Source organism: Nesoenas mayeri (genome assembly GCF_963082525.1).
Source record: "Nesoenas mayeri genome assembly, chromosome: 3".
NCBI classification, from domain to species: domain Eukaryota; kingdom Metazoa; phylum Chordata; class Aves; order Columbiformes; family Columbidae; genus Nesoenas; species Nesoenas mayeri.
The window spans coordinates 38,537,194-38,561,092 of NC_137544.1; the positions used below are offsets into that span (position 1 = coordinate 38,537,194).

The 23,899-nt window shown below is 40.2% G+C and overlaps 1 protein-coding gene across 6 annotated transcripts; it reads left to right on the forward strand.

Annotated features, from left to right (window-relative positions):
* The first annotated feature begins 889 nt into the window (after positions 1-889).
* Positions 890-23,884, forward strand: PM20D2 (peptidase M20 domain containing 2). Of its 6 annotated transcripts, none has more exons than XM_080341263.1 (8): positions 890-1,391; positions 1,465-1,613; positions 4,781-4,923; positions 7,869-8,023; positions 10,120-10,255; positions 14,531-14,638; positions 15,435-15,550; positions 23,160-23,884. In XM_080341263.1, exons 1-8 carry the CDS (start codon positions 939-941, stop codon positions 23,184-23,186), a joined length of 1,287 nt encoding a protein of 428 aa, XP_080197389.1. In that variant the 5' UTR covers positions 890-938; the 3' UTR covers positions 23,187-23,884. The 6 variants fall into 6 exon arrangements, 5 of the variants coding, with proteins under 5 accessions (XP_080197389.1, XP_080197390.1, XP_080197388.1 ...); XM_080341264.1 differs by lacking the exon at positions 23,160-23,884 and adding an exon at positions 15,662-18,713; XR_013921942.1 differs by lacking the exons at positions 15,435-15,550; positions 23,160-23,884 and adding an exon at positions 11,982-12,117.
* Positions 23,885-23,899: the final 15 nt, after the last annotated feature.

Sequence of the window (23,899 nt, forward strand, 5' to 3'; positions counted from 1 at the left end):
AAAGCCACAGACGGTTACTGCTTGGACTCTTTTGGACAGCACTTGTGTGCCCACATGCCAGGAGGCAGGCAAGGCAGCAAGTCCAAGGCTTCTCAAGAGACCTGAACTTTCTGCACATGGACTGTGCCAAGGTGCAGCCTACGTGGTTTGCGTGCAGTGCTGTGGATGGCATGAGCTTTGCTGTGCATGAACAAAGCAGCCCTGCTGCCAGTCGCTGTGGGTCCAGCTGTGTGACTGGACGGGGCATGTGCCCCACAGGTGCAGGAAGAGGACGGGCAAAGGCGGTGGAAGCGGCTGAACAGGAGTGGGGAGCACCTGGAGCTGCCCCCACCCAGCCAGCTGCACTGTGCTGGCCTGCAGTTCAGAAATACCAAATAAATGTAAAGGAGAAAACAAAATCCATGCGGACAGGACTTCTAGTTTAAAAAAAAAAAAAAAAGAAAGAAAGAGAGATGTTGGAGAAAATATGTTGTTAATTTCCAAGCGCTGCAGTTATGGCAGATCTTGAATGCAGTTTCTGGGAAACGGCGCACGGAGCGCAGGCGAAGGCTGAGTTTAGCTTGTTTCAATGGTAAATACATGAGTGAGCAAGACGCGTGTTCAGTCAGCACCACACGGCAGCCGCCAGGAGCACCAAGTGCCACTGGGCGCGCCGCCCGCAGCTGCAGCCCGGCCCGAGGGCGGTCCCGCGGCGGGGCCCGCGCAGCCCCTCTGGCGGCTCGGGCGGGACGAGGGGCGGCCCCTGTGTGCGCTGGGACGGGTAGTTCTGGCCGGGAGCCGCCGGCAGGCCGCGCCGGGGCGAAGGACTACGCTTCCCAGCATGCCCCGCGGCGCTGAGGAGGCTATAAAAGGGGCGGAGCGGCAGGCTCCGCTCACACGCCGGCGGACAGGTACGGGCGGTCAGGCAGGTGTCTCTAGGGCCGCCCCGCCGCTCCCTCATGAGGCCGCAGGACCTGCCGCAGGGCGGCCCCGCCGCCGCGCTGCCGGCGCTGGAAGCGCTGAAGCAGCGGGCGTGCGAGAGCGTGGAGCTGAACGCGGCGCGGCTGGGCGCGCTGAGCCGCGACATCTGGAGCCAGCCCGAGCTGGCGTACGAGGAGCGCCAGGCGCACGACACCATGACCCGCTTCTTCTCCAGCGGGGAGCTGCCGGGCGCCGCCTGGGCCGTGCAGCCGCGCTACAAGCTGGACACGGCCTTCCGCGCCGACTGGGGCACGGCCGCCTCCCAGGGCGCCCGCCCGCTCCGCGTCGCCTTCCTCTGCGAGTACGATGCTCTGCCCGGCATCGGTCACGCCTGCGGGCACAACCTGATCGCTGAGGTGGGAGCCGCAGCCGCCCTGGGGCTGAAGGCCGCCCTGGAGAGCCTGCCGCAGCCGGCGCCCGTCGGTGTCCAGGTGAGAGGCCTCCCCGGGGCGGAGGTGGTGACCTCGGCCCCCTCGGGCCTGACTCCCTGCGTTTGTGTTGCAGGTCACGGTGCTGGGTACGCCCGCGGAGGAACAAGGGGGAGGCAAAATCGACCTCATAAACGCCGGAGCATTTGACGGGCTGGACGTGGTTTTTATGGCACACCCCTCGCAGGAAAACGCAGCCTACCTGCCCGATGTGGCGGAGCACGAGTGAGTGAGTAGGTTCAGGTGGAAAGGGTTGGCTTGTTATCAGCCTTTTCCCTCTCCCCGAGAAGAGGAGCTGGACGTGGGGCCAGAGACCTTGCAGGTGCCCTTCAGATAAAGCAGTATCTGTAGTCAGCTAAGGAGCCAGGTCACTGTTATGGACACTCCGAGCTGTTCTTCCAAAATGTTCAGCCTAATGTTAAAGATCCCTGACTGCTCTGAGACAATCTTGCATGTGTCCCAAAAATCCAGTCTTTATTCTGAAGTTTCTAGGCATTTCTTTTTAAACATGTGTGATTATCCTCTCTCTCTATATATTTTTCTTTAAGGAACTGCAGGGAGTCTCATGGATCGTAGTTCTTGCTTTCCTGGATATCAGGTCACATAGTCCTCTCTACGCATTTTATTTTAATAACTTTTAAAATTGCTTCAGGTTTTCTCTGCCACTTTTGGAAGACCCAGACAGCCAAGCCTGACTGCTGTTTGAATCCTTATTAACTTCCAACCTAAATTTAATCATGGCCATTTTATATCTCTTAACTCTCACATCAGCTTTCTTTTTTTGTTCAAAGTAGTTCTTGGCTTTCTGTCGTGTGTACCCCCAGTGTAAGTATAGGCAGCAGTCATACCATCACTCAGTGTTTTTTGTCAGCTAGCCTGAGACTAGCAGAGACTCCTCTGGTAACCTCCCTCCAGTGCAACAGTGTTTTCCAAGTATTAAGTTTGGCTATCTCTGATTAAATTCTATGATATTTAAGTAGCTGGTTTTCCAGCCATTTCTCACTTGATGTACTGGGACCTGTTTTTATCTTGGTTGTGCTACCTTCAGCTCCTACATGCTTGATTTTATTGGCCATTTTGCCTTTGTCAGTGCTGTTCCTGGTGGGCAATTTGCTTCTGTTACTGCAGAGTTCTATGGTAAGGCAGATGAGCTTAGCAGCGCCTATTCTTCCTTACCTAGCTAGCTCTCTGCTATATTCCATCCTTGTGTTTCTAAAGAGTCTTGTTATTGTATCATTGTCTTCTAAAGACTCTGGTTATTGTAATCACCTTCAAAACTTAGCTCAGCTTGGCTTTTGGTTGCTGTACCTTGAGGCAATATTTATAATCTTCAAGGGGTTTTCATTGACAGTTTTGTCTTTCTGTTGATTTCAACTATTGCAATAGCCTTTTGAGCTTGATACAATAAGATTTGGAAATACCCCTTCAGAGGTGATGGTCTGCTGTAGGATGCAAGTCCTAGGGAGCCTTTAAACTGTGAATAATAGAGCAGGCATGGAATTGAAGTACTGAGTGAAACAGCTTACAACCTCAAAAATCTTGATATACTTGGCTTATGTCATGATTTATGTGATGATGAGATTCCAAAGGTACAAAGACTGTTCTGATGACTTGTAACCAATCCTTTGGTTATTTCCAAGGAATTAAAGGACTGGTGATCATTAAATTGCTAGTATTACTGTATCTGCAAGCTCTGAAACTGGCTTGTGCCAGAAGTAAACTTAACGTACTGGGATAACTTTGGTGAATACAAGCCAAAATTTGCTGATTCTTACTCACTTATCCTTTGCCTAATCGTTCTATTCATTGTTAGTCAAACAGGATCCACATTCTTCTGTTAATATTCTTAAACTGGCTTAGGGTTTTGTTATTCATGAAAATCTGGTGGATTTTCCTAAGAGTAAGTGACATTTGTGTACCAACAGAAGTACAAGAAAAGGAATGCTGAAACAACTTTTAAGAAGCATGTGTTCCCTGTGGGGAGAAAAAAAAATATTGTTGCATCATGACTTTCTGCTTTACTTTGCCTTCCCTCCATTTTTTTTTGGAGAATATCCAGGGATCTGCCTTGCCTTCTTTGTGAGCTGATTTGAAGGGTTGCAGTCTAATTCTTGGGATGTTAATAGATAGATTTTATTATCTTGATTTCATAATGATAATAAATTCTAAGTAAAACTCATACTTTACAGAATGGGATGTATGGTTTTCTTGGAGGATGGAAAAGGGCATAGTTAATTTTGATTGCAGGCAGTAGCAGGAGAGATTTTCCGCTCCATTGTGTCCCTCTTTGCTCTCCAGTACTAAAGTTCTCATATTAACTTACAGCTGTGCTGTGGCTCACAGCATGAGGGGTCAGTTCAGGATAAGTGGCAAAGTTAGCATCTGTGTGAGACAGAAGGATGTTAGGCTGGTCCTAGCTGGGTATGAGACAGGTTGTGTATCTCAGGGGGAAACTCTGAGTTTCAGGATGGAGTATTTTGTGTAAAGAACTGTGTGTTGAGTACAGATTTAGGTAAAATCTCTGGTATTGATAAAAACCTCTAGTATTTGTGTGTTTGATAGCTAGTAATGCCTTATATAGTTGTCAGTTTTTAATATTTGCCCATTATGTAAAGGCTTTCCATGTAATTTGAAATATTATTTATTGAGGTTAATATGAATGGCCCTCAGAAGATGAAGCCAAGCATGAATTCTTACTAAAATGTTTAGGTGTGGTATTTCAGGGCTTCGGCAAAGTTGGGGGTTGCACTAGATTTTTCTTGATGCAAGCTTTTCTGCCAGCATTTTTGAGATGTGCAAGGAAAGAGCATCCTTGCTGTAGCATGGTAATGTGTATTTTGTACTAGGCTATGCCTTTACTGCGCTTTTAAAGTTGGGCATCTGTTATTTAGACATGGCTTGTATGCGATCTTAGTAATGTGCTTTTGCTGTCTTACACACTCTACACGTTTTTATTGGCTTTTGATAAGAATTAGAATAATAAACTAATTTTAAATTGGACAAAAGGGGTTTTTTATCCTCTGAGAAGAACATTAGGAATGTTAAGTCTCAGAACAGTTAGGAGGTATTAAAGTGTTGGAGACATTTAAGTAGTATGTGAAACTTGTACTTCTTGGGAAAGGGCTGTATAGTGGTATGTTACTGGTACCTTCTTTGCCTGATTGGCTCTTGATATCGTTCAATTTTGTTGATTTTTCTAGAAGTCTTTCAGCATCTTTCTGTACTTCAAGACAGTTCAACTTCCTAACAATGTAGTGCCAGGTAAACTGTTTGGTGTTCTGCTGCACAAAACTTAAATAACAAACACTTGTGTGAACAAAAGGAACTTTTTATTTTAGAGGGTTTTTTTCAGTGAATGAAAAAACAAATAAGCAATGCCTTTTATTTCCTAGTGTGACTGTGAAATACTATGGAAAAGCTTCTCATGCTGCTGCTTATCCTTGGGAAGGAGTTAATGCATTAGATGCTGCTGTTCTTGCATACAACAATCTGTCTGTTTTAAGACAGCAAATGAAACCGACCTGGAGAGTTCATGGTGAGATCTTTGTTAAATCTAATGTCCCACAAGTGTGAATTTAGGCTGTTGAAATACTAACTTAGAAAATTCTCCAATTTAAAATATTGCATTATTGCACTGAACTTGCATAGTCACTTCAAATATTATTAAATAGCACTATTTTATTTAAATAGTTTGTAATATTTAAAATCATGTCATTGTGCAGAACTAACTTCTGAAAATAAGCATATGGGTCAGATTCAAAAGAGGAGAAGAGTGCCTTGGTAGCGTCTAGCCAAATTAAGTCTTTGCACTTAAAGTTGCAATTCAGAAATGAAGAAAAAAAAAAAGCTGAGTTTATTTTGGTACATGGCCTTGAATTCCTTAAAGTTTGTTTGCAAAAGTGTAAGATTAAATGCTTCTGAAAAACGAAGTATTACTTACTACATCATTTTTGTAGTACACATTCTATTAATTAGATGGCATTTTTGTTTATGGGAAAGTGTAGTAGTCTAGAGTGAAGTACAAAAAACAAGTGATGGTTGAAGCCTGTAATTCTGGTTAGTACCCTGGTGAACTAGATGTGCACTGGATTGTAATATTTAATATCTAGCAGACCTTGAAGTAGAAAGATCATTGTGCAATAAGACATGTTAAACATTAAGCTTGACTTGTACTCCTTCAACATCATGCATTTCTTTTTGTACAGTGAGAAGATTTCAGAAGTTGAGATGGAAGCTGCCCTTTAGCCATAAACCCTCGTTTCTCTTATTGCACCCAACACAACTTTTTCCAAGTTGAAGAAACTTTGCCATTTCTACAGGTCTTAGGAATGTAGAACTTTATTTAGAAATCTTGTTACAAGTGTATAACACTTCAAGAAGTTCTAAGCCAATGAACATTAAATGTCTTGGCTGCTTGTCGTGTATAATATATGCCTGTATTTCTCTCCAGGATACTTGGCTAGAGTCTGGAAGCCCTAAAACCCTTTTGACTGTAGTTTAAGATGTTTGCAGTTCTGCTGTGCAGCATACCCAAGTGAATTTTAGACAGAGGGCACAGCCTTAGCTCTATCCTATTACTCTGTAGGAAACAGGGCACGCACTTAGGAGTTCTAGTGTCTGAAACTCATGTGTTGCCGGTTTAAGATTGGAGGTGCTTAAGTCTGCTATTGGATCTAAGCCAGTGGTGTCAAACACATTTTCACTGGGAGCCACATCAGCCTCGCAGTTGCCTTCAAAGGGCTGAATGTAATCTTAGGACTGTATAACATAACTACTCCTATCTTAGTTTTTGAAGGCTGCATGAGTAATGTAGACAAAAACCTAAGTATGTAAACAGGCTTCCCGGAGTTAATGTTTCCTGAACCATAGTAAAACTTATGTTACTTTGTTGATATAACTGTCATAAACTTGATTTTCAAAATGGAAATACTTAAAATACTTCTGGGAAGGTATAAGCAGCATGAATGAGATTTAGTTTCAAGAATACTTTCTTTAAAATGGTGTGACGGAGGTCTTGTGTTGCAGATTTGCAGTAACAGCCATGGCTGACTTAAGTGATCCTAAAAATCTTAGTGTTAACTATTTCAGTTCTTGTTAGTGGGTTTCCTTTAGTTGAAGTTTAGAATTTCTAAGCAATGTTTTATATAGTTGAACAAAGTCAGTTTGTGTTTGTCTAATATTTAATAAGTTTCTTTCTTCCCTGCTTGTGAGTGGAATAAATGTTGCCCCCTTGAAAAATAGAAATGTAGATTTTTTTTTATGTTCAAGAAATTGTATTAAACAGGCTGTTAAAAATTTTAAAAGGTTCCATCTAGAAGCAGGGTGAGCTAGGTGCTATTGGCAGTGTGTGGGCAGCCTACTTTTTAAGCCAGATCTGATGTCCAGTCCATATTGCAGTTACTTTGAAATCTAAGTGTAGACATACTCTTAGACTCCATCCAGTTCCATTCACAAATGCCTTGGAAGACAAATTAGTATTGAGCTATTTGTTAGGGGCAAACATGCTATGTGTCATGCAAGTTTGCATCATTACTTACTGACTGACTGGCTGGTTCCTTTTCTGTGATGTCTGTTCCTTATCTGAGCTGTTCCTTTTGTTTGGGCTAGTACTGATGGTGGCTTAGTTCGCACTTTACTTTGACTGTGTTTGAAACTGGAAAGGTTTTACTTGAGGAGGGGGAGTTCAAAGTCATAAAGGATTTATGCACTAGAAGTAAAGGCTTGTTGCCTGTTTGCATCTTGGTAGTGCTGTCTTCTCAGGCTTCAGTGACACACATCCATAACTTTGTGCAATATTTTCATTTAAGGCCGGTAGTTTCTCAGGTTCTGTAGAAAACAAATCTTACTCCACATTATCTAATTGAGGATAGGAGGCCAGGGAAACAAGCAGTCTGTTGAAAGTGATGTGCTGTTAATGTGTGGAAATATAATGTAGAAGTAAGGTATGCAGTTGGTTTTTTTTGTTGTTGAAATAGCTAAATATTATGGTATTTTATATATTATACACCCCAATATTTCTAAATAATTACTAGGAGGAATCTAATGAATGTTCTAGACACTGCAACATACACATATTCCAGTATTCCTGGGAAACACGATGTACTCAGTTTCTCTCAAAGCTGATAGCATAAGTTGGAAGCATTCTAGTTGAGGAAAGCTTTAAAAGTTAGAATCCAAGGTAGCCTTTATAACAATTTTCTACTTTTTTTCAAAGGCAGCCGGATTACTTTATGACTGATACATTGAATTTCAGGAAATGAATTACAAATGCTAGTTTGGCTTGTCTTTGGGTTTATAGCAGATGTCTAACCAAAGAATGCAATGTCATTCCACCTAACCTGATATGAAGAAACTTCATCCGCATACTGTTCTTTTTTTTTTTTTTTACATATTTAGTTGTTGAGCAAGGAGTTTCATGACAGGGCTGAAGATCAAGCATTTGCATTTAACACTGATAACATGACTTATCCCTTTCTGCAGGTGTAATAAAACATGGTGGTGTGAAACCTAACATCATTCCTTCTTACACTGAACTGGAATTTTACTTGCGTGCCCCTTCAGTGAAAGATCTTGCTGTTCTGACAGAGAAGGTTGAGAACTGCTTCAGATCTGCAGCACTAGCCACAGGATGCAAAGTAAGAATCTATTTGTGACTCTGTGTTTCTATTATGCTGGACATAAGGTAGGCCAGAAGAGGAAATCAAGGCTTGCGGCATTTATCTGCCTGATGTTCAGCTGAAGGAAATAAAAATGTCAATGATACTGCTTGCTTTATGTCCTGAAAGAAACCTTTGTTTTATAAATAGAATGCCACATAATCAGGATAATCTGGGTTGGGAGAGACATCCAGAGGTCATCTAGTCTAGCTCTGTTCAGAGCAGGAGCAGTTAAGAACAGACTGCTCAGTGCCACATGGTCTTCTGAGTATCTCCAAGGGTGAAATTCTATAGCCTCTCAACAGTGCTCTACCAGACTTACGGTGAACAAGATTTTTCCTGATGTTTATATTGTCATGGCTTAGCACTGGAACAGGTTGCCTGGAGAGATTGTGATGTTTCCATCCTTGGAGATAGTGAAAAGCTGCATTGATATGGTCCTGGGCAATCAGCTATAGGTGATCCTCCTGAGCAGTGGAGTTGGACTAGGTTACATCCAGAGGTACTTTCCAGCTTTAGCCAACTTCTGTGATGCTGCGGTCTCTAATAGGAATTTCTTTTGTTGCCTCTCATATCACTCGGCATCTCTAGAAGTCTGGTTATGTCTTCTCTCTACCCTCTCCATCTAGTAGCTCTGGATAGCTTAATGTTCTTCTCTGAAGGCTCAACAAGCTAAGTCCTTTCAACTTTTCCCTGTATGTCATGTTCTCCAGCACCCTAATCGTCTTGTCAGCCTTCCCCTAGATTTGCTCCAGCCTTGAGCTGAGAATCACAAAACTGAACATAACACACCAGGTGTGGTCTCACAGGAGTTGTCTGCATCAGGAATAAAGATACTAAATAAGTAATGGCACCCAGTATTTATTGCAGATGGATGCCATAAATAATAGGCAATTTGGATTTTTGTGCCACTGATCATCACTTTGAGCCTGGAGCTCTTCTGTGCCCAGTGAGCCAGACATGTTACCATGAAAAACTAAGCTTGGTTATGCACCATCTCCTCTTCCATGAATGTGATGGATATTCACAATTGCCTTGTGATTCGTGTGCCTGGACAATGGGTTTTAGGAGGATTTATTTGTTCCATAATCTCACCAGGAGCTTGAGGGTAGGATGGTCTGACCAGTCTGTGATTTCCAAGATCCTCCTCCTGGCCCTTCAATATAGAAGTGACCTTCAGATGTTTTGGTGAGCTGGAGCATCCTTGTTTCCTTTGAACACAACTGAGCAGCAGGCTCATGTAGCAATCAAACATGGCAAATTAAGTGATTTTTTTTTTTCAGTTAGCACTTTTTTCTTTTAATAAATGGAAGTGTCTCACCTGTAGCTGGTTCCAGCACTATCATTCCCTTGCAATGCATTATTAAGATAGGAGGTTCTACCTGCTCTGTAGTTACAGGCTGATGGCAAACACAGCTGTGAAAAGCATGTGTGTGATCATCAGAACAAATAGGTATAGCATATAGGAATGTGAACTACTGAGTTCTAAGGTCTATTTGAGGCATTTGATGCTGTTTTCCTATTAGGGCCCCTTCCCTGTAGTTAGAAGAGGATTTCAAAAAGTGTACTTTATGCAGAATGAAAGTTAAGATCTCTTTTGAAACTTGTTATTGGTATGTTTTTTACATTTGCTTTCAAACTCCTTACCTGTGTGAAGTCACTTTATGAATGTGGCTGTAGTTATTGGAAATGTTCTAAAGAAAAATAGTAAAATAGGATTTGGTGAAAGACTTAATCGATTTCTGACTAGTTTAATAGTGCCTGCAGTGGAAAACACTAGAAGCTGTTAAAGGAAATGTTTGCTTGCTGTTTTTGGAGATGCTATCTGTAAAATACATGCTTCTGCAATTTGGCTGTTTAGTGCAAGCTTGACAGAACACCAGCTGTGTTTTCATCAAACCTAATACTTGGCAGAATGTTTTATTTTTGAAAGAAACTTAGCGCTTACGTCTGTTTTCATGTGGGCTTGAAGTATGGGTGTATATTTAACTTTTCCAGGCTTTAAATTGTTTACATTATGCTGACTTAGGTTGGTAAAAAATAGCTAATCATTTGGGTTTTATTTTTTTGTCTAGGTGGAAATCAAAGGTGGTGAAAATGACTACTACAATGTGCTTCCAAATAAGATTCTGCAGAAAGTTTACAAGGAGAATGGAAAGAAGCTTGGAATAGAGTTTATATCAGAAGACAGTATTTTGAATGGTTTGTCAGGTAATTCAATCTGATTTTTTTGTTATGACTTACACTTAAAAGCTGATAAATCTAAGCTTATAAAATAATGGGATAGTGGTAGGTTAGGAGAAAAGAGCCAAATGAGAAAATTGAAGCTCTGTAAAAGCATCGTATTTCTGGCCTGTGTTTTTGTATTTGTTGTAGAAGCTGAGAAATTTTCCCAGCAAGCATGGAAAGCAGTAATAATTTTCTGATATTTCTGTAAATATTTTGAGAAAGACAGTTTGGTTGGGGAGAGGGATGAAAGGATGGAAAGCTAAGACCTGTCTTACTGAGAACATGAGAATGTGGAATGAATTGTGGTTCATTCTGTTGCTTTGATATATGGAGTTCTGGTTTATGCTATGGATGAAGATGAGATTGGGTTTTTAGGAACCTTGTTTAACAATATTTTTTAAGCTTACATGTAAACATTTAAGAGTGAGTTTTGGAATGCATTTTTAAGTGGAAGTTCAGGCATCTCAGTGAACCTAATTAAATCTTTCCATTAACAGATGATTCTCTGTTTCTAATTTTAATTAATGAGTTGAACAGATTAGTTTTCCAAAGGATAACATGCAAGTAGGTGTTTACTTCTCAGACTTGACTATGTCACAAACTATTTCACTTTCACGCTGTCTCTCAGAGGCATGGTAATAGGAGTGTGAATTCTTGAATGCTCAGGTGGGTTTCTTGTTGCCCTTAACAGTTGTTTTTTTTTCCAGAATCCTCCTACAGGAGCTGTGTTCAAGTTTTAAAACTGCTGCTGGTACTTTACAGCCTTTACTACTGATCATAATTGTATACATAAATGCTTTTACTCCACTCATATTAAAGGCTTTTCTGTTTGCTTGGAGGGAAAATATTGTTTTCAGTTAAAAAAAATTGTTATTCTAAATAGTTTGATTGTGGTACTAATCTTCTCCATATTAAATGCAGGTTATCTTTGGATAGTTGAGGTGTTGATGTTTGGGGACAGAATTCTCCAGACTTCTTTGTGTGGGGGGGAGACAGCATATCTAATGGTATTCTGGTTCGTTTTGTTTTGTTTTTCTCTTGTTTCTTACTTCCTTTCCAAATTAAGGCAATGCTAGCATATTTTCTCCAGTTTGTTCATTGTCTTTAGTTATAATTTTATTTTAAACCTAAGACAGATTTGTTTTTTCTTTATTCAGTCTTGTACAAGGGAGAGTACTTGGCTCATTTAGCCTAAGAAAGGGCCTGAGGATTCTTATTTAGAATGTTTTCTGTAGTGAAACTTTACAGAGCTCTGCTAGTTGCTTCCTTCAGACTGTTTTATTAAGGATGAAGATCATGAATACTGGTGATTCTGCTGGTTCAGAGGACTTTGAATTTAGTATAGACACCTAATTCTAATAGTACTTTCATATGAAACTTACATGACATGCTAAACATTAACTTGCTTAAACCGAAACTCTTCATATGCCTGTCTTGTCCTTAATGGCTTGTTGAATATCAAAATGTGCTTGACCAATTATGCTTTTATTGCATACTGCAGTGGGTTTTACCGAATTTTCTTTCCACAGCTGTTTCTCTGAATTTTTGCAGTGGGGATTCAGGAGTCATAACAAATTACAGTCTACAGAGACATAGGAGTAGAATTTTGTATGCTGCCCTTTTTGGGAGGGGTTGAGTGTTTTGTCTCATTTTTTCAAGACCTGTATTTCTCTTTAGTTTTCATATGGTTTTCAATGTTTTCTTTTAGGATATCAGTTTCTTCTGTTGAAAGGGAAGGAAGATAGCTCAGTTGCTTCTCCATGTCTGTGCAGCAGAAAAGTCGTTAACAGATGAGCGTACTCGCTGCCACCTCTACATGGGTATTAGTATCGGTCTGCTTACAGGTATCGCTCTAGGCAGCTAAGCATTACAGAGAATTATTTTAGTCTGTCCAGTCGCACTGCCCTGTGTGTGCCTCGTGCACGCTCTGCTCGTTTGGCACGCAGCCGGGGTGGTGTGAAATCATGTGAATCTGAGCTACCTTTGACCAGGTGCCATGAGCTGTTTCTCCTGCTGGTAAGGGTAGCTCTGCTACAGGATAAGGATCACCTCCCAAAGCAGATGCCTTAGTTGAGGCACCCATGCTTGTGATAATTTACTCTATTTTTAGCCTTCATGGGGGTCACTGGCTTCTTGTGCACAAGACTGATACAGATGCTCTTAAGAAGGAGCCAGTGTGTTGAGAAAATACTGCTTTTGAAGCTTGGACCTGTATTTAGGTGCTTCTTGGAATCTTCTGCATTCTCCCTTCCATTCATGTTTGTGGTAATACTGGCTTCTATTATGTGCATAGTTACTCAAAAAGGCTTCAGTATCAGCTGCAGGATATATTTTTGAAACTGGAGCTCCCAATACCTTTCTGTTGATGATAGTGCACACGTCTGTATATTGCACTGATAACTGTGCAATTATGCTGCTAGAAATTATCCCAATCTGTACATCTCTAGCAAGCATACAGTTCTTGATGCTTGTATGAAAACCATTGGAACACTGGGAGTTTTAAACATTCCACTAGGTTATCATTAAAGGGCATAACATGTTTTCTGATAGAGGGGAGAATTTGACTGTCACATTTTAATTAACAGCTGCCTGAATTTTGGCTTGGGAAGTTCTCCATCTTACTAGAAAATACCAATTTTAAATCCCTTATTATTCAGCAAAAGTAACTTGTAAGCTGGTAGTAGATTGGATATGGATATAAATTTAAATGGAATTATATGACTGAGAGCTGGGATGCACTGAAATTTCTAATACTTCATTTTCTGAGTGAGAGCAGGGAAAAAGGCCAACACAGTCTTTCCAGCAGTTTGTGTATTAGTGCTTGGTAGGACAAGTCTAGAACTTTTGGTTTAGTCTGGAGTAGACAGAACTTCTAGACTTCTGGTTTGTCTTTCCAGACTGACAAAAGAACAGATTGATACTGAAAACTGAAATAATGTGTTGCTGTGCCAAGAGTTCGATTTTCTTCAAATGCATACTAAATTCATGGGAAAATACTTTTTTTTGGACAACCCTTGCTGCTTCTGTTTGTCTGTAGGCAGAGCAAATAGCAAGCTAGTCTTGTCCTCTTTGATCACATAATGTAGGCTCTGTTGACTCACTTGTAATAACTCTATGCTTTCAAGTAAAATCTATATTCTCCAATCATTTAAGGCATTAGCAGTGTCTCTTCTCCTGGAAGTATTATGATATGGAGGATACCTGATGTGTTACAAATAATATACAATCTTTGGAACAGTCATTTTTATATGCCATTGCGAAGCAAATAAACTTGCAGTTCTGATCAGCCTGAAAGAAAGTTAATTGATATCTTAGTTTGTCAATCCCTGTTTTTCCCACTATGAAACAATGCGTTCTGTAGTATCTGAATTTCACAATAACTGACATGTTGGTTTCTCCAGCTTCTAAATGTCATTTTAATAAATACTGAGTAGATTGCTTGTTTGGTGGGGGGAGGAAGGGGGGAGTGGCAATCAGGAAGTAGTTGCAAACTCTTGGATGATTCACTATGAAGGATCTACTACTTCTGGATGGTATCATTAAATAGATAAGGCTATACTTTGAGATACTGTCACTAACACACTGAAGGAGCTAGTCAGGCATGAAAGAATCATCATTAAAATTTGCAGTGTTGCTATCAAGAACTTTGTGTCTACAGAGGACTGGTGTTTTGTCTGGAGTTTAGTTCTGATCTTATTTCAAGAGTGCTTGTGCTGTTAATGTTTTTGTAACTCAAAAATAGTCGTCCTTGGTCTGTTTTTGTTCAAAGATAGATTGTTCCTACTTCAGAGTCCCCTGCCTAATGCGGAATATTTGCATACTGGTAAAAAGTTGAAATTGTTTGGCCTGGTTCTAAGGGCTGTAACAGGAAAATAGTTGGACTGCTTGCAACTCCAAGATTTGCTGCTTTCATTGGTTCTGAATTAACACCTTACTATCAGGGGATGCTTGATAAAAAATTAGCATGTTTCTATTCCATTTACTGTTGATATATCTTCTTGCCATCCAGTAACTGATTATTGATCAGAAGGGCACTGGAGAGCAGCCTCTGAAGATGGCTAGTTAGGGAAAACATCTTGATGATGGGTTATTTCTGTATGGGTAATGACTCATTAGAAATGGTTTTATTTCGGTATTTGGGGCAAAGGATATTCTGTTTTAGATACGGGCTGGAGATAGTATCTATCATACACTTTCTTACAGCATTCAAAACTCTTCAACACTTGTTCATTAAGAAAACTTCTGTGTTGCTTCTAGGTTCCACGGACTTTGGAAATGTTACATTTGTAGTCCCTGGGATTCATCCATATTTTTATATTGGTTCTGATGCATTGAATCATACTGAGCAGTACACAGAAGCTGCAGGTGAGTGGAAGTGAAAAGGGTTAGAGGTTTATATTTGGAACCTTTATACATTGTAAGAACTGGTTGCTGATTCTTCACTATGGCAAATCTAGAAATTACAAATATTTCCAGTTAGAGAATTAAAGCTTTTACATGCATCTATGGTATTCAAAGCTATTGTGTATTGAATGTATGAAAGTGTCAGTACTAGATCAGAAAGTGGCTGCATGTGAGTACCTGCATAGAAATGAAGTTGCTTTCTTCAAGCAATTGATGGGTTCTGAGCTGAGTACAGACCCTGAAATAATTAATATAGTTAATTGCAGAGTTGCAGGGAAAAAAACTGGCTATATGTAGAATTTCTGGTTTTGCATTTAAAGTTAATGTATATGGGATGGATGACCACTCCTTTTACTAAAAGCCTGATTTCACTAAACCGTCTAGCCAGAAGGATTATTCCTAGCTGCATATTCAGAGTTTCTAAACATAAGCCAAAAGATAAAGTAATTTTAACTCCTAAAGCACGATACTCTGGAAGTATAATAGAGATAATGATATAAAATTGCATTTTCTAAAAATGAAAATGTGCACTCTCATTTTCCTGTTTTCAGTCTTACTTGTTTACATTAGTAACAGGAAGTTGCATGTGAAAATTCGGTTTGAGGCATCAGAAAATAGACATGCTTCATTTATGGAAGCAGATTTTTTAAGAACCTGTTATTGCAATTGAAACTTGAAGATCTTATATGCCTTATGTAGTAAGCTGGTGGTATGTATCTCATATTAGTAATCTGAGCTGTTGTGTTTTTTTCTGTAGGGTCACAGAATGCTCAGTTCTACACTTTGCGCACAGCAAAAGCTTTGGCGATGACAGCACTGGATGTCATTTTCAAGCCAGGTCTGCTAGAAGAAGTCAGGGAAGACTTCAGACAGGTGAAGCTGAAAGAAGAGGGGCAAATAAATGCAGTAGAACCTAACAAAGAATCTGGCATTGGCACAGCAGCATGTGCCTCACACTATGCTTCATTAATCCTCTCTCAGTAGGACTGACATAATGGAGATGCTGTATTTGAATCCCTAGAAGGGGCTGGATAAACGCAACTGAAGAAATGCTGATATTTTTGGACTTCAGGAAAAGCAAATTGCACATTTTTGAAAGCAATGACACTATTTCATGTAACTGTTTGCTGTATTCAATATGGTGATGAACTTTGGAGAGAGTGAGCTCAAATATATTGTCTTTCAGTTGCAGTGTTGAATAAATGATAGTGTTTAGATCCCTTGTCAATTATTTTCTATGTATAGCAATATCCCTTATAGGGGAAATATGGCATTTACATGGAAATATTTGTTCTAAAATAAGCACTATTCACTTGGTGATTGTAGTCTGAATCTGATTTATGAAGCATTTCTCTCTGGCCCGTCACTTTTTCTTGGGACAAGACAAAGGCCTAGAACTCGAGCTGGTTTCTATGGAGAGAAGGGTGTGTTTTTTGGAAGCATACCTGGTTTTGACACCAGTAGCTTCTAGCAAGACTGAGAACCATTTGCATGAAAATGCGATCTGTAAAGGCTGATTGTCCTGAAATGCATTGACCTTCCTTCTAATAGATTTTGGAGGTGTCATTTTTGTCATTGATCAAAAAACTGGAAAGCAACTCAATCAACACACTTAAACTACCACAGGAAGATGCATGTGCACCTTTAAGCCGTACTCTAGAGCAATACAAATGTCCACACAGGGTGTTGCACTAGCTTACCTGATCTGAAGGATGTGTATAAATTTAGCTAAACAAGTAGAAATCTTTTTCACAAAGATGCAAGTGTGGTACCATGAAGCAGTAAATGAAGGTAACCTTAAACTTCCTCTGTACACCCCTCTGTAGTAAGCTCTGAGCAGCTTGCACTGAGGGTTGCTTGTGCAGTAATTGGCTTCTCAAACCTGTTTGTTCCCATACCCTAAGCATCAGATCTCTAAAGTCTTGCCAGTTGTCTATTCTGTGTGGCTGGTCTATTTAATCCTTACTATTTTACTTCTCAGAAACAGGGTTGCACATTTTATCTAGGTAGTGTTCTGTGCATCCAAACATGTTAGGATTTTTTTATTAGCTTATTAAAGGGTCATATGAATACATAAGGAATCAGTACTTTGTTCAGATCAAAATTGCTGAGTCAATGGACAGACTGAGTGAAAAGCAGCTTACTGGTTAACATTTTTGTAAGCAAAGTTATAGTAAGCTTCTGAAAATAAGTCAGGCAAAACTATTCCCAGCAAGTCAAAATACTGAAAATCATTTCAGAAACATTGTGTTTAACAGCATCAGTCTCTAAATGGTAAACTCCAGAATTCTAATCAGAATTTGTATTTTAATAATTTCTATATTCAGTTTCTAATTTTGGAAAAAACAGATTCCATATTTTGGTTTAACTGTGCACTCCCTCTGTGTTTCTGTGCACACTCTTAAATAGCAGCTGGAGGTCTGTGTTAAAGAACTCTATTGAGTCTTTCCCTTCCTAGAAGAGAAAGTCTGACTAGGGCTGACTTGTGTTTGAATGTCATGTAGACAACAGAATTTGACAGTTTAAGACCTTCTGTTCAGTCAGCATCTGTGATTGTAGTGATAGGACACAAGGCTATCTGTTCATATATTAAATGCTCTGTGTTTTTGGAAAAAAGTGGCTTTATCAGTTTCTGTGAGAACAAGAGGCAGAATTAAAGCTTGGTTGTGTGGTGGTTTTGGTTTGATTTTGTGGTGTTTTTTTATTTTTTTTTTTTAATTTTTTATAAGCCAGTTATTTGAAGAGTTGAGGATGACCATAAGTATTCCAGGTTACAAGATGGTCCTTGCTTACCCCAGTATCCTTGCTTTTATTTGCAGGCAGTTTTGACAGATGAATGTGTGAAACAGATGAGAGTTGGACTCTGAGATATAGGTATGCCCAGGATAGTAAGTTGGATACTAAATCCAGCTGAAATTTGGTCCAAAGATTGTCAAAGGAACTTTCTCTGTAAATTTTACCTTAAACCCAGCCTTACCAATCCTCAGACAGTTACAATTCATTAAGTTCTACTTGGCTAACAGGCTGGTTTATGAATTTCCCTAGCATGTGTGGCTTTTTCTTTCCTCCTGCATGAGTGGCTTAACTTCTTGCTTTGCTGTTTTTGAGATGGAGTGTTGGGATGCCAGTGACAGCAATACGTGCTGCAGGGTTGTGTTTCCTACAAGCTGGTGTGTGTTACAGCCTTCTCGGTTCTCTTTGTCCTGACTGGCTGGTTGTTAACTGGATTATGTCTAAGATAATTTAAATAAAGATTTCTGCACTAAAGGCACATATTCATTTCGTTGTAGACATTGCTGGAATTAAACCAAAACCAAAGTAGTGATTAAAGATGAGTTGATATCAATGAAGCAGTTTAATTGTGACTGAATTTTTTTGCCCTTTGATTAATATTGAGATGTTGCAGACTTCATTTGAATAGCAAAGTTGATTTTTTTAAATTATTATTTTTTTTCCCTTAGTTTGGTATGATTATTTAAGAGTGAGGGGGTTGTAAGCTTTCAATTTCAGTCTATGAGAGTGAGCAGGTATTTGTATTTGAAAAGCATTAATTCTCACAATACTTAATGCTAGTCTTTATAATCTTAGGGCTGTTTTAGATGTTAAAGCATGTTAGAATTTGTAGAATAATAGGAGTGGTACTTGAGAGGGCTCTCTGGAGGTAAGCATGGTCCAGGCTCCAGCTTGAGGTGGGTTTATCACCAACACTAGATCAGGTGAGCTTGGCTTCATTTGCTGAATCCTGGAAGATAGAGACTTGCAGTTTCCCAGGCAAGGTAATTCCAGTTTGTGTCTCAGAACATATGTTTTTAAGGTCCAGGACTAAAGCAGTTTGGGATTAAACATCAGGACTTTACTGTTATGATGATATTGTATATCAGAAAAGTTTATTTCTTGTGGGAATAAAACTCACTTTGATTTTCAGTAATTTGTGCTCATAAATCACATGTATATGAAATTATCCGACATTTTTAAGTTAACATAGCTGCAGTCTTCCCCTGGCTGTTTTTAATTTAATAATATTGGAATATTTGTCAAGAACAGTACATTTAGCAATGAACCAAAATATGTAGGTAATAAACTGTAATTGCTGAACTCATTTTGAACAGCTGATAGCAAATCACAGCTGCTTAAGGATGAGGTGATTATGTCCAGAATTTATGAAGAACTGAAAGCCTCTGCCAGCCTACCAAGCTACAGCATTTGCTTGTTTAATATCTATCCTAGAAAGAGTGAAAGAGATGCTTGGCTTACAACAAAACAAAAAATAAACCATGAAATGTGATGGATTTCTTTTTATGAAGTATTTGAAGGAGAGGATTTATAACCTGCCACGTTAGGCTACCTGATGTAGAAGGGTCCAGCAGCCTTTCTTCGCGGAGTAAGACGGGAGCAGCTTTATGTTTTTGTGAATCATATTTCTGTGGTCACTTAGTTCCCATTTCTGAGTGCTCTACACCTGATGATGTTGCAGTCACAGAGCGAGACACTGGTCCTGTGAAGAAGAGTCATAATGTGTGAGCTGTTGAAGTCCTTGTCTGGTATTCACTGAGTGATCTTTCCACAGCTTGACGGTGTTCTTTAAAACAGATTTTTGTTTAGACCAAAGTGTTCGGGATTAAATGATTTTGAAATGGAGTCAGCACAGACATGATTTCCCATTTTTCCCTAAGGTTTAATGTTTGCTGGAAGTAGCAGTCCTCCCCAGAGCCTTTGCCTGCCCGCCTGGGTGGCTGCCTGCTGCTGGCACCCACTTTTTGTTGTTACCATTAGTGCAGTCACCTCACCTCTGTTCTCCAGCCAGGCAGGACTGCATTGCAGCTCTGTGCCATGGTTTTGTGACAGCCATGCAAGATTTGGGGGTTTTATGAAGGGAGCAAAAGTGAATCCCCCTTAAGAGTTGTTACCCAAACTTTCTGTTAAGCCAAAGTTTGGGCAGGATTGCTGCTGGTTTAGATTCCTTTAGGCACTAATGGAAGCTGAAAGTATCTGACAAATCCGTCAAGGATTTTTCTCAGCTACAACTGCATCTGAACTTCCTTATTTAAAAGGCTCTTCCTTACTTAAATTTGGCTCTTCACTAGAGCCAAATCCCTCAGTCCTGGGAAAGACTGAAGTGCACATGGTTATGGATAGTCTTAGCAGCCATAAGCTACATGCTGTTAGGAAGTGCTGTTGGTTGTTATTGCTCTTGAGTAGCTGTATAAAGTTATCTTTTCAGCTGTTTAGTCTCCAGTGTAACTGGCAAATGTAATAACTGCTCATCTCTTCCTTGCTTCTTGAGACCCTATCAAATGATAAAAGCACACAAATGCAGCAATCATCAGAATTACAGTGCTGGAGTCTCGCTTCATAGGAACCATTAGATTAGTACTCAGACTTCATTGGGAGTTGTAATTTCCCTTAGTTTTCCTGTTTATATATACTTTTGGTTCTTGGAGACTGGAACAGGCTTCACACCCTGTAATTTGTTGGACTTTCACATATTTGTTTCAAGCATCTTGGTGGCCCTTGTGCATTGTTCAGCCATGAAGCTACTGGGGTCCAGTTGTGGAACACATACAAGTCCTTGCACAGTTGCTTTTCATTTCCAATTGCTGCTGTTTCAGTGCTCTGTCCAACACCATGTTACGATATAAGCAAGTACAGGAGAGGGGAGTCCCAGGGGCTTCTACTTGCTCATTAGGGCTTGCAGGGAATTTGGGTCTGTTCTGTTCTGAGAGAATCACTTGCTTGAGCATGCAACATGTAGAAAGTGGGACATCTAATGATTTGATTAATATGAGAATACCTTTTTACTGGGGAAGAAGAGAGCTCATTGATCTTTGTTTATGCCTTCTCACTATTCTGTTTCTGACTGAAGTTATCCTCCTTGCTGCTTCACCCTGTCAGTAACTATCAGCATCCTTAAAGACTATTTAAGGCTTCAGTCTCCAAAGCTCTTAATCTAGATGTGCTCACAGGCAGAAATTCTGTCTATCCATAATGCACACATACTTGTCAATGCGCTTCAACTTCTAAAAACAGCGTCATCCTAGACTGGGTTTTGGGTTAACCTGCAAGAAATTGGTCTGAATTATATTGCAAAGTATCACGCGGAGGAAGAAAAACAAGGACTGCAACATACACGGTCTGGAGTGGAAAGCTTAATGTCATCTTCTCAGTGATTTTGAGTTTGCGTGCAGGTTTCTTATCCGACTTGTGCCTGTGAATCCCCAGGGCTCTCCAGCCCTACCAGTGTCACAGGATTTAAGGACATTTGGTATTTAACTGGATGAAGTCCTGAGCAAGAAGGTCTTATGTGTATATGCATCCACTCATGGAGATTGTTCTTTTGAAGGTAAAAAACACTCAATGCTGTACAAATGTTAAGTTTTTATTGTGATTTTGAGTGTTTCTAGAAATAAGCCAAAACAAACAAATCACTGATTGATGGTGGAAATGGAAAGGAGCAGAGTGTTAATGATTGGATAAAAAAACCTGTACACTGGGAGGATAAGAGACAGAAAACTGTGTATGTAAATACATTTAATGAGTAGAGTCATTGATAGCAAACACTGGCTGTACATGAAATTTCCTTTACTTATAGAATTCATCTATATACACATTTATACGAGACTGAAAAGGCACTAGAATTTCCCAAATAAAACACAAGTAAATTAACAATGTATCTGAACATGGAGGTTGGGCAATCTGTTTAGGAAGATGTGCTTGAAGGGAAACTTTGAAAATCACATGGGAAGTTAGAACCCCGTCTGCCACTGGAAGCCAGGAAATTTGGAAGTCCAACTCCTATTTGTATTTTCAAAATCTCCCTTAAAATACTGGTCAGATGCCAAAGAATGCATGTGGTACGAGATTAATGAGTCTATAAAAGAATGTACAGTACTGCAGCAAACTACATAGCATTAAGCTTCTTATGAAGCTGGAGAGCTTACTATAAAATCTGGCACTCCTGTTTATGCTGTTCTTAAATTGTAGAAATAAATGAGTTCTTACAATACTGAGGATCTAAATACATTCCTGTGCAAGTCAGTGCCCAAGAAATCTTGGAGCCATTTGTGGGGAAAGGTGCCATTGGAATAAGGGAGGGTGGCCAAACCTGGTGGCCAGGCTTTCATCTGCTTTTGCCAGGGCAGTGATCTTTCTACTTGCATTTGACTGAAGTGTTTATGGTTTAAGAAAATACATACTTAAAAAAAATCTCTTCAAAAAACACACTGGAGAATAATGTATGAAGGAAACTTGGTAAAATTAAGCTAAAATAATGTGTACACATGAAAAAAAAAAGCAGTGGGGCAATGAGTGATAGAACTGTTCAGGGGTGGATGTGTCTTTTAATGACTTCAGCTTTTGTGGTTTCATTGTCTTACCTATGGAGTGTAGGCCATAAGTGGAAGATGAGTGTAGGTAGTTTTGCAGGTCATGATTTTAGCAGTTGTAAGAAATCCTGTGTATGTTTACATGACACTTATTTACATAGGAAATTAAAGCAACAACCAGCAGTGTTCAAACAACTGTGATATCTGTGTCATGATCATTTTCCATAGAACAGCGGATCAGTCAGTCCAGGGCAGATTTCATGTGAGATGATTCACTTTCCTTTTGGAGACACAACTGCTTTGGTCTGATTCTCAGAGCAGCTACACCTGTAAAAAGACAGCAGCATCTGCTGTGCAGGGAATTATGAATTTTGTAATTGTGTGCAAAAGCGGGCATGTGTTTAAAGTCCCATTAATCCAAGCACCCAGTTAGCTGTGTGGCTGTGGGTGGCCAACACATGGCAGCAGACCAATGGAGTGATCACGCTTTCTGAGATGCCTTTGGTGCTCCTGTTACTGTAAAGGCCCCTGATTCCACTCAACCACTTCTTGTGTTCCTGAAATATTTCATTACCTCTGCATTAGCGGTTTTGTCTTTTCTGTGTGGAGTGTTCATGCTGACTGGCTGCCCTGCAGGAACTGTGACAGAGCTGGGAACTTGGGTCAATGCTGAGTGCCCCCAGCTCCAGCTCTGTCCCCTTGCTCCTGCCCTGGGAGGTGCTGAGCCTGCTCTGAGGGTGCAGGGGCTGCAGGGTGCTGGGGAGATGGTGCAGCACGAGAACAGAGTCAGTTGATTGTACCTGGGTCTGAAAGGAAGCTTCTGTCTCATGGTAGAACCTCCTTTTTACTGCATTCCAAAGTTTTTGGTGTTGTATCTTTAGTAACTCAGATACAAAGTCCTCACAACTGCTTTGTCAATGGTTGGACACCTTTCTATTAGGCTTTTACTAAAAATTGATGGACTAGGCTTCTCTGGAAGCGAGTGGCTTTAGCAGGGACAAGAAGTCACAGGCTGCAACAGGTTCTCAGGCTGTACAGACCAGTAACACCCAGACTGTCTTAGAGAGAAGTGTCTTCTCCTCTTGTAGTTTTAGTCTTTCTGTAGATAAATTATTATCTTCACTGAATCATTTTGTAGAGAAACCTGTGTTCTCTCCCAGGAAATTGAAGAGCAAAACTCCCGGTGACCCAAATGAGCAGATCCAAGGAGAGCTCCTGTGTTTCCCAAAGAATTTGGTTAGTATTGTGGGAAGTCTGGCCTTTGTTCATTCCTTAGTAAGTGTACGTTGCAAGTCATATTTTTAAAAAGATAGTCAAAACAGCTCGGAAAGGTTTCTTTGTTTTAAATACGATCAAGACAAAGCACAAGTCTGAAAGTATTCCTACATGGACCTGTCAGTGCCGTACTAACAGTACTGCATGCATTTAGCAGAGCAAACAAGCTGTAGCCAGCAATAACCTTGCCAAAGTGTTTCCTGGTACTGGATGCTTTGTGTTTGTAATGACCATTTCTGTCCTCATCCTGCAAACTTGCAGCTCTTTGCATATTCTTGTATTTATTGGTGTTGAACGTGAGAAGTCTGCTGAGTTGACAGATGTATGCGTACTCTCAGGTACTTAGAGAATTAGGATGTCAGGGGCACAAAACAGAGGATGCACCATATGTAAGTAACTGGCAATTAGAGTCACTTGTTAAAATAGTTTACAGTGGCCTGTGAGGCACAAGAAGGAACATAGCACAGCTTTAAGTATAAAATTTTAGATAGTATATACTATATTTTGCTGAAATGTGAAACTTGCACAATTTTTTATGCCACAGATGAGTTGCATCTAATAAAAAAAAAACTGAAAAAATATCAGTCTTCCAATCAAAACGATTCTCCGTTTTCTTTCTGTTAGC

Bases quoted from the DNA above. Each gene is read 5' to 3' on its own strand.
- PM20D2 (XM_080341261.1), top strand. From the start codon at position 939: ATGAGGCCGCAGGACCTGCCGCAGGGCGGCCCCGCCGCCGCGCTGCCG. The intron at 1,392-1,464 runs GTGAGAGGCCTC...TTTGTGTTGCAG, and splicing joins CGGCGCCCGTCGGTGTCCAG to GTCACGGTGCTGGGTACGCC. The intron at 4,924-7,868 runs GTGAGATCTTTG...CCCTTTCTGCAG, and splicing joins ACCGACCTGGAGAGTTCATG to GTGTAATAAAACATGGTGGT.